This window comes from Haplochromis burtoni, unplaced genomic scaffold (genome assembly GCF_018398535.1).
Source record: "Haplochromis burtoni strain Fernald_Lab_line unplaced genomic scaffold, NCSU_Asbu1 Contig_125, whole genome shotgun sequence".
In the NCBI taxonomy this organism is placed as follows: Eukaryota; Metazoa; Chordata; class Actinopteri; order Cichliformes; family Cichlidae; genus Haplochromis; species Haplochromis burtoni.
The window spans coordinates 144,997-156,404 of record NW_024582486.1 but is presented as its reverse complement, the minus strand read 5'-3'; the positions used below and the strand labels follow the sequence as shown (position 1 = coordinate 156,404).

Here is an 11,408-nt window from a genome sequence, read left to right as displayed (position 1 = left end):
TGGTGCAAATTACTGACCTCTGTCATCATTTTAAGTGGGGGAACTTGCACAATCGGTGGCTGACTAAATACTTTTTTGCCCCACTGTATATATCACTTTTCTACTCTATCTGAGCACTCAAAGTGCTTTACACAACTTCCCTCATTCACCCATTCACACCAGCAGTTTCTTCTATGGTGGAAGAAGGTAGCCTAGTCTAATGAATATTTTTTGTTTATTTACATTACATGCATATCTGGGTCTGTCTGTGTAGCTTATCTGTACAACACCTGGCATCAACATACATTATTGGAAGAAGGCAGGCCCTCAGCAGAGGCACTGTGATACTTTGGGCAATGTTCTGCTAGGAAGCCTGGAGTCCTGCCATCCATGTGGATTTTACTTCGATATGTACTATCTACCTAAGCTTTACAGAACATGTAAACCTTCTCATGGAAACAGTATTCCTTGATGGCTGTGGTCTCTTTCAGCACGATAATGCACTTTGCCACAAAGGAAAAGTGGTTCAGGTTGAGGATTGGTTTGAGGATAACAACAATGAGTTTGAGGTGTTGCCAGTGAGGCTTCACCTGGCAACCTATAGGATTAAAGGATCTGTTGCTAACATCTTGGTACATACCACATACCACAGCATGGGTCAGGGGTCTAGTAGAGTCCATGTCTTGATGGGTCAGGTCTGTTTTGAAAGCAAAAGGGGAATCAATACAATATTAGGCTGCTGGTCATAATTTTATTGCTGACTGGTGTAATCCTGCAGCCTGAGAGAGAAGTGCTCTATTAGCTTAATATGGTACTATGATGTCTTTAAGACATGATGTGGCCTGATTTTTAAGATGGATTTCAAAACATATGATCTCTCTTTCTTGTCCCCGTTAGTAGCCTCATTGCAGCCTTTTAGATTAAATGGGTGGCCTTTTCAGGAACTTTTAGAACAACCTGACAATAATGAATTTCAATCATCCAGGTGAGAAGTAATGAATGTGTGAAGTGGTTTTTCAGCATCACTCGGAGGCAGGGGAGGAAAAAAAGTAGCCCTACATATTTATTTAGTGTAGGCACTGAAATCTTGATCAACTCTGTTAGTGCTGTTTTATTTATAATAACACCAGACAGTGATGAGGGTGAAATGGGTAAAAGCCAAATTTTCTATACCATGGTATAAGAATATAGCATAATTTAACAGTGCTAGTTAAATGTTTTGTATTTAAATGCTAAGATGCTATTTAAACTGGGAAAAATACTTCATTTCATTCAACCAGTTGGAATCACCATTAGTAACATTGTATAGAGAGATTAAAAATTTGAGGTAGATTTTTTTGAACACAGCAAAAACAAAAACAATTTTTTGCAAAAAATATATGGACCTGTATATTTTGGCAGTTTATTTAATAATGTCTTTATTGGCAGAAGAAGGCGTTAGACATTGAATATTGTGACCTTTCTCCATTAGACATACTATACTTCTCCCGTTACTGTTATGTGCATTACATTTCATTATTTTTATTGACTCCATACAAGTATATCAACATTCAGATCTGCTTAAGTGTCACCAATGACGACAACATACTGTAGGTAATGACATCCCGCTGAAAACACTGAAGCAAGTCAGAACTTTAACAAGAACTCAAGTGCCAAACTTGCTGCTTCACTTCTCTTTTTAATATAAACACAGTAAAGAAGCATTTGCATTTATATAGTTCTTCCAAACCATCTGATGTTGCTGCCAGGCAGTATCCAGAAACAGCTGAGCATCAAACTGATTGTTACCTGGGGAATATTAAGATAAGAGAGTAATCCTATGGACAAAACATGGTTTTGTTGGAGTTTCAGCAGTGGAGCCAACCAGGTAGGAAAAATTAACAAACCCCTGCCTGTTGCCAGTAATGAAAATGCCTAGCCTCTGTGAAGTCTTATGTTTTAATGTGATAAGAATGGTATCTCACTCATCCCCCAACTGGAACAGAGCATATCTTGATCTTTTGAGACTGGTGCTTATTTTGCATATATGGGACAGGTAATAACTGGATGATACAACTCAGAATACGAATTTAAAAATTCATTCAAATCTAGTTGATATGCAGTACACTGAATTCACTGGAAGCTGCAATATATCAGGATTTCACTAATATCCTCACAAGGATGTTGACAGTACCAGAATTCATGATTCTGTGGCATTGCACATATTTGAATGTCCTTGTTCATTCCCATCTTACACCAGTTGTTTCCTAAAATATTTCATAGTGGCTATGCAATAGCTTTGTTTCACTACATTTGCAGAGGAGAGGGTGATGCCTCATATGATAGGTGTAGTTTTGCATGCAAGCTGGCAGGAGTACCATAGGTGACAGTGATAGAATAGTGATCCGAGCCATCTGATTTAATGGCTGGGTGGCTTTAATGGTAATCTGGCCTCTCCCTCCTGCTTCTCCCCTTAGGAGTTCTATTGGATGACAGGAAACAAACAGTGCTCTGACACTTCCCGCTCATTAGCATCATTAGCATACGGTCATTATGTAGCTGGACAGTAGCATGACAGGGCTCTCAGAAAGGCTACAGTGGTGACCTTTAGTGGACAACACCAGCTGTCAGTAATTACCTAAAGCATTCTCCAGAGGGATGGAGACAAAGACTGACTCCTTGTTCATGAGGACCTGTGGTGCCTAGGAATCTCTTTTTATCTTCCATTTGCCTGGAAGTGAATATATTTTTAGACAGCGAAAAAAATGTACTCACATCCTAGAGACAAGTATGCAGCTGTTTCCTAACCTAAAAATTAGGAAGCCTAAAGTTGTGTAGGCTTTAGGTGGAGTTTTAACTAAAATGTGCTACTAAATGTGGAGCTACGTCTGCGTTTGTGCTGCCAGAGGCTTGTTTGTGCACACTGTTGACAAGTATACTACACCCAGTGGAAAATAATGACTTAAACACCATTGCTCCACAAATTCCAAATTTAACATTTCATGTGGAAATGACTTTATTCTTTGTATTCTCTGTCTAAGTGCCTCATAATCATATGTAATTGTTTGTTGTAGATTACTTTAGCTTCTAACAGGCTTTGATGATACAATGTTGATTCTACAGCTTCATGTTCCCTTTCATCTGTGTGTGCAACCTCTGTATGAATAACAACTTTGAGCCTTGGTGTTGTGAAAAGATAATTTGAAACATCAAAAAATTTGTTTGGAAAATTATGGGCATGGAGGTGAAACAGCTAGTGGGTGCTGTAATATCTGAATGCATTAATTCAACTCTTCCAAAAATAATCGCAGACAAGTATGCATGAACACAGACACAGGTGTTTGCAGGTACTCACACACACATGCTTTTAAGTCTCCCACACTGATGAATTGCTGTGCTCACAACCTTAACTACATTAACGCTGGTGCAGTCTGGTGCACTGTCAAATCACAGCAAGAAAGTTCTGGGCTCAAATCCAGCTGGGGCCTTTCGTTGTGGAATTTGCATGTTCCCCCTGTGCCTCCGTGGGCTTCCCTCCACATTCCCTGGCTTCTCAGCACAATCCAATGACGTACACGCTCTAAACTGGCTATAGGTATGAATGTTTAGTTTTTTTGTCTGAGTTAGCCCTTCAAACACTCTATGGCACCTGGCACCCCCAGCACCCTGTTACACCAAATTGGATAGAAGCTCAGGCATTAACAGTTGGGAACACAGTTAAGGTTTCCCATCCATTTTCTTAACTGCTTCAGCATCAGCCACACAGACTGGTTGATAACATCTGGTTGCTAGAGAAAAGTGTGTATTCCCCATCTGGTTGGTGAGTGGTTACTGGCAGTCACAAAAAGGCTACTTCATTAAAAGCCTGCTTGTGATTTCTTTGATTGCTAGCAAATTCAAATGGTTTCCCATAGTTTTCACAAAAGATAACTGGCATGTCTACAAACACTCACTACCTACTTACTAAGTGGTACTCAAACTTGAAAAAGTGCAATGTAAACCAGCCTCAGATGTCTATAGGCTTTTGTGACTAGGACCCAAGTGATTAAGAAAATGGTAGGATAACCTTAAATATGTTCCTAACTTTTTCATAACAAGGTCCTTAAAAAAATCAAACAAGCTACTATACCCCCAGTGTTACTGGAATTAGAAATAACTCCAGTGTAGAGGTAGTAATTCAGTAGTTAGTTCTAAAAATGTAACAAAACATGGAGCGCAACTTAGGCTTTATTACATCCACGAAATAGTGGCAATAAAATACAATGTTGACTCATCAAAGTGGAATTTTCTTTACATTTCCTCTCAACGTATTACCCTAGGCATCAACATAGAAAAAAAGTCATATTGTGAGAAATGAAGAAGCTGAAACAAGATTGCAAGACTGCAAAAACCAGATACTATGTGTGTGAAGAGCTACAATGAAATTGCTCCACTGCTCTTTCTGTGCGACACATCGTATAATATCATTAAAGTGCAATTTAGACATTAAATTGCAGTTGCCTTCTCCCACTTTTGGAGCCCCCAGTATTATTTCAATCAATCAATCAATCAATCAATCAATCAATCAATCAATCAAGGCTGTATTCGCCACGTGCAGGTTGCCCTGCAGTGAAATGGGACCCCCCCCGACCTTACACACACAACACAGACAACACATGGGGATACAGGTCGGAGATCAGTAGCGTTACAGAAAAAACACTGAAATATACACTACAATGGGAAAGTACAAGAGGAAAAAAAAGAGACCTCTACTCATGCTGGGCTCCTGGAAAAAAAAAATCATTAAACCCCCAGATTAAAACCAAACAAACAGCTCTGATTACAATATCATCAATATTGTTGTGGTGGTTGCAGTTGTGTGTCCTAAGCTCCACATGACTATTTCATCAATTAGCATGTATATTGGTAGCTCAAATGCAAATAGAAAAAAGCCCTTGAAGGTGTGTAGTTTTCAGAAGAGTTTGCCAGCAGGCACACTCAGGGTATACATTAATCAAAAGACACCCAAACACACATAAACTAAGCCTACTTACATTGTTATTTTTAATTTTAGAAAATATTTATGTGTTACATTTTGTGGTACTGTTGGCATATTTGAGACCTGAAGACAAAGACGATTATAAGAATACTGACATACCTCTGAATGTATATTCCTAATGATAAATAAAAAATATATTTATTATTCCTCATTCCTTAATGAATGTTTGGTGTTGTCTTTTGAGAGCATAGATTGCTGTCAGATTGCTTTGTCTGTCAGTTCTAAATTTTGTATTTTTTACTGTGGTTCTACAACATACTGGCCAAACCCCTTACATTAATTATCATTTCAGTCTGTTAATTTTGTCCTCACAAAGACAGAACAGGCAGCAGTTTCATAAAAAAAAACACTGACATCCTTGAATCAGGCTCAAATTTGCATTTTAGGATTGTAGTATAACCTTAAAAGTTTGATTTCTTTCCTTTAACTGCTTTTTCTTTTCAAAAGGAACGTCTGTCATGAAGGTTACTGCATCTGATGCTGATGACCCAACATATGGCAGCAGTGCCAGAGTGGTGTACAGTGTACTGGATGGAGAAAAGTTTTTCACTGTTGATAAAAACAAAGGTAAGAGGACACATACAACACTCAATTAACCTTATTTTTTCCCTTTCTTTCTTTCTTTCTTTCTTTATATATATATATATATATATATACATACATACAAGTGCGTGTGTGTATAGGATATAGATTTAAGTAAAAGGAGGATCTTACTGGTGTAGAGCCTATAGAAACAGTATGGCCTACCCCACAATCTTTCAGGACTGCAGGAAAAAGCCTGTTGGGAGGGATTTCCTCTCCAGGGAAAAGCACTAAGGTTTTAATGATTCCTTTTTGGTCTCCACCAATTTGATTCGGTCAGCCCAAGCACCTGGATGATAAATGGCTCTGCCTTGGTGGGACTAGTCAGGAGACTAGGTGGTTCATTCCAGCTTCTGCCTCATGACCTCTATTCCACCTACCTCTCTCCCTATCTTGTAGACAAACAGGCTAACCTAATAGGTGTGAGTCAAGAAGGTCAAAATAAAGCGGAGACAAAACAGCTGTGAAATCTACCTCATTAATATCACTCTCACTCACCTTGACAACAAACTCAATAACAAGTCACTGTTTTTTTTCTGTTGCTTTGGCAAAGCTGAAATTGCCTGAAGATGTTTTTTGATTATCCAAGTACTGTCCTTTTAGCTGTTTTAAAATATTTAAACCATACTATTTAATCTCCCCTTTACAAGCACAGTGGATCATTATATTATAAAAAATAAATATCTAGATTTTCTCACCCATTAAGAATTCTTTATATGCTATTAAATTTTACCAAGAAGCATCAATAACAACAGTAAACTTGCGATGGTATACATCAGCCAAAACTGCAATATAAATCCCAATAAGTTATGAAAATGATGAAATAAGATTTTCTGCTAACTAAATTGTAACAATACTGAAAAAAAACTGTTTTTACTTAATTATGCATATGGTTCATAACTATCAATTAAGCACAACATGAAGTGAAGTGTAGACTGCCATAGGGCACTGAGTATGCCTTTGTGCTTCTAGATGTCATTCAAGCTTATATCTGTACTCTCTCAAACGGGGCTTCTTTATTTTCAAGGCTCAAAATAAAAAGGAAATAAAAGCAACACAGGTGCTGTCTATGAATGCAACTGCCAAAAGTGAATAAGTAGAGTGCAATGGCACCTGTGGTAAAAATGTGAAAACAGCACTATGTGTGCATCACCAGTTTTTAAAGCCACAAAGTAGCAGAAGGAATGAAGAGGTGACAGGTATAAGTCATCTTTTTTTAGAATCCATGAAGTGGGGAGACTTGATTATATTATTTATTTATTTATTTATTATGTTAATGCAATGAATCACTGAAGCTCCATTTCACAGTTGGTGTACACATTCCGGTCATCCAGTTACAGTGTTTAATCTTAAGGGGGGGTGATACGCTCTGGAGTATGAAGTGCATAGAGTTTTTTTTTTTACTTCTTTGATAAATAAAGACCATGTAGATTCATCTGCATATATAGTTTCTATACCATGAAGTTGGAGCACCACTGCTGTATACTTGTTAGAGATTGTGGCTTTACTTTCGACAGCCCTAATTTAGATGCATCCCCTCTGGCTTTGTTGGATAAAAGAGGAGCATGTCATCTGTCTCCAGCCCTAACTCTATTGCTGCATGTACTGTATTCTGGTTACTCATAGAACAGGTCCCAAGGCTAAATGTGACTGGAATCTGTGAGTTGTATACCCAACACAATGCAACCCTTTGGGAGTGAGACAGCACACCAAGACCGAGAAGTATATCTATAGATTCTGATGCGAAAAATCCCAAGGGGTAACGTGAAATTATATTACTGCTGCAGAGTAAAGCAGAGAGCTACTGATATAGCTAATGCTGGGCCAATAAGGAGAGTGTCTCTTTTTAAACAGACCATGTGTTTGTTACATATATATCTATATATATATATATATTATATATACTATATTATATATAATTTATTATATATATATATATATATATATATATATATATATATATATATATATATATATATATATATATATATATAGATACATATGATATATATAGATATATATATATATATATATAGATATATTACAGTGCTATTAAATTCACACAGTCACTATTAACTGTTGTCTAAAATAGCCATTTAATAAACACTGGTTAGGATTTTTTTGTGATGAATTATAAACAAATATTTGTCACTTCTTTGTTGTTTTTCTTCTGGTGTAAGCCAGAATTTGCGATTTTAACTTATGTAATACTTCTGCTGTTACTGCTACAAAACATGGTTTCCCAAGCAGTGGAAACTGTGCAGTTCAGGAAAGCTGTGTCATGCCTTCATTGTCCCTCCATATATTATTCATCTTAATACAGCTAAGCCATAAAATGGTGTATATGAAGAGTCACCAGTACAACATGGTCTCTCCCATCCATTCTGTTGGTAGAAGAGAAATGGAACGCATTGTACTTTTGCCTCCATAATGCAGTACTTATCACAAGTTGATCCTCAGACTGAGAGGAAATATAATTGGTTTAATGCACAAGAGCTAACCACTAATGCAACGCTTCCAGTGGTGTCACTTGCTAACTACTCTTCCTCTTTCTGCCACTCTCCCTTAAACTCACTTCTATCTCTCAATCATTAGGAATCATCATGACAGCAGTGGCAGATTTGGATCGTGAGACACAGGATCGTTACGAGTTGGTCGTCAAGGCAACAGACATGGCAGGACAAATGGGTGGTCTTTCTGGCTCCACCACAGTGACCATAGTGATCACGGACGTTAATGACAACCCACCACGCTTTCCACAGAGTGAGTGTATCCTGTGCATTCTCCCACTTTAGAAAAAAAAAGATAATGAGACAGAGATAGAGAGAAGCTAATGACTGGCAATGTGGGTGAAGAAAATGAAAGCCAAGGCACAAATTACAACAACATACAAGAAAATTGTATACAACCTAAAAGCCACTAAAAATATGCAGTAGAATAGACGGCCTGCATCCTGCCATACATTAAAAATAGCTCTATATATTGATAGACTGTACATTGTAATGTTATGGACGGGTTCTTTTTCAGCTGAATGTCTTTGATGCTCAATTTACTCAACAAAATATATTTAAAAAGTAAAGTTTAATGTGGCTAAAAATATTTTCTCTCTCTTAAACACAAAAACACACTTAATTCAGTTGAGTAATAGTCTTCTTTAGAGCAAACCAAAATGTCCATACAGCATACATTGGTCTTTAAAATAAATGTACCAATGTGCAAATAATTGGTATATTGTAACAGTCCTAACTGACGTATGATTGCATGTCTGAGTAAAGTAGTGCATTCCCTTCTTGTCTTTTTTTTTTTTTTAGCTCTTTCTTCATTCTGCTTCTTTGGAGTTAAACTAATGCTGTAACCCACAACAGTATTACTTTTGTAAAAGCTACAGATGCAGTATCTGACAGTCTGTTTGATTGTATTTGATATGTCTCCACACACCTTTTTCTTATTCCTCTTTTTTTTCATCTCAGTAAATCATATTTACCCAGTCAGAGGGATAAACCCTGTAGGATTAAAGTTCCTCGACTCTACAATATAGTGAAGAAATAGAATCTGAATGCAGCTTCATAAATAAGGAGGATGAGATATGATGTGTATATGAGATATATGACACATATATTTTGGCGAATAACTTTTTCGTTTATTTTTTGTTTATTTTATTCTTGCAGTATTTTACAATAATCTGTGATAGATCTCATTCATTTTGGTCTAGTCTTTAGAGTCACAGCTGACAATGTGAGTATGGCGACAAGTTTTTATTCTTAGTTAAAGATGGTTTAAATTGCAGATTATATGATATTGGTCAAATGATATGATGTAACACTAGGGTTAATTCTAATAGGTAGAGGGCTAGGGCTAGTGGAACTGTTAATATAGCGCTATGCTTTCATAGCAAATGTGAGAATAATAATGTTAATGTATGTGAATGCTCACTAATAACTGCATGAAGTCTACCTTTTTCAGTCCTTTCCTATATAACTTTTCATTGGCACTCTAACCCCTGTTAGCCATTTCTTCCCTTCTTTAACAGTGCTTTACTTTATCTTTAATGATATCTCATCTACTTCCTCTTCCCACTTTTCTCTGTCTATTTCCTATCCATCTCTTCAGCGATTTTCTTCCCTCAGCCCTTTTCTACCTATGGCTGTCCATCTATCTTTCCCTATCTTTCCTCCACTAGTGTTTTTCTCATTTCTGTGTTACTTTTGGATCTCATCTTTCTTTTGTGTTGTTTTGTACACCAAAAATCTGGATCTTGGTTTAAATGCCTCTATATTTTCTACCCTTGGGCCACATACTTTATTTACCAGAAATGTACCAGTTTTCCGTGTCAGAGGGGGCTGCTGTCGGGACACCAGTTGGACGCGTCATTGCCACAGATGCAGACATGGGAGAGAACACAGACATGAGCTATCTGATCACAGATGGAGGGGAGCTCTTCAAAGTCACGACAGATATGGAGACACAGGAAGCTGTTGTCTCCATCAAGAAGGTAGATTTAAATGCTAAGAATACATTTCTTGTGATACAATTGTTCATACAAACAGACTTTTAAATACAGTCCTATTAAAAAATTAAAGAAAATGCTTTTATGTCAAGGAAAAAGTGAGTATATTTCCCACATTTGCTACATTTATTTTTTCCTTTGAAATAAATAATAAAAGTGTTTCTCATAAATGAAAGAATCCTTTTGTAACATGTGCATAATGGTAAACTCAACAAGAAGACATCCAGCTAGCAACAATACATTGGTTCGCTGGAATCTCAATAACATGATAATGTAATATGTTAATATGAAGTGACAATATAACTTAACAGTTAGCCTGTGCTATGGCTATATTACTGCTCTGGAATTCACTAAGCCTTTTCAAAGATATATTCTCAAACAGCACTGGATCTGTGCACATCAACAGTCTGTACAAACCTGTACTTTTGTAATCTTTCTTTGTATTTCTCCTTTTTATGCTAGCCGCTGGACTTTGAGAACAAACGCACACACAATGTTGTTGTGGAGGCGGTTAATAAGCATGTGGACCCTCGTTTTGTGGACCTGGGCTCTTTCCGTGACCAGACCATTGTCCTGGTGAGCGTGTCGGACACAGATGAGCCACCCATCTTTTACCCAGCCGATGGCACTATCATGGAAGTCCAGGAGGACGCCAAAGTAGGAGCCCTAGTTGGAATTGTTACTGCAAGGGATCCAGATGTGAAGAATAAACCTGTCAGGTATGGCAAGATCAATAAAGGTAGTGCTATATTATTGTAGACCTAAAACACACTTAATCACAGCATTCTGCATCAACCGTTTTTACCACTGAAGACACTTTTGAAGTTGAAAAATTTCTTCAAAGAAAAAATGACTTTTAAAGAACTTTAGTTCACTAGGTGATACACATGTAGCTGGTGGGCTTAAAGACAATTTCCTTAACAATTTCTCTTGAAGATGAAAATCCAAACAGCATTGTTACGTTAACAATTGATGACAGTGTACAGAACATTTTTCTCTCAGATCAACATGTGTGATAAAACAATATAATCTAGTAATCTTGTGTTTGAAGGTCTTTGGTTTATATATCCTCGGAGGAGCAATTGCAATGTGAGAAGGGAATGTAGATAAGGTCTAAGATAGTCTCACTGGCAGAGTATACGGCGACACACACAGGGCCTGTGCAAATTACCTTGATTAAAAATGCATGAGGCTCAGAGTTCTAGGTGTAATAAAGTAAAACACAATGGCAGCGCTGTCATTCACCAATGTCTTGGCAGCCGGCAGTCAGAATTATATGTGTGTCTATGAACATAAAAGTAGGCTTTGTGTTTATGCATGTGT

At 37.3% G+C, this 11,408-nt stretch overlaps 1 protein-coding gene across 3 annotated transcripts in view; it reads left to right on the top strand.

Moving 5' to 3' along the window:
* LOC102289709 (cadherin-22) overlaps positions 1 to 11,408 on the top strand; it is a 167,990-nt gene that overhangs the window by 122,180 nt on the left and 34,402 nt on the right. For all 3 annotated transcript variants that reach the window (XM_005929747.3, XM_042223974.1, XM_042223975.1), the window contains 4 exons: positions 5,444 to 5,563; positions 8,174 to 8,341; positions 9,889 to 10,070; positions 10,548 to 10,804. In XM_005929747.3, the coding sequence (XP_005929809.1) occupies positions 5,444 to 5,563; positions 8,174 to 8,341; positions 9,889 to 10,070; positions 10,548 to 10,804 (727 nt within the window). The remainder of the gene's footprint in view (positions 1 to 5,443; positions 5,564 to 8,173; positions 8,342 to 9,888; positions 10,071 to 10,547; positions 10,805 to 11,408) is intronic.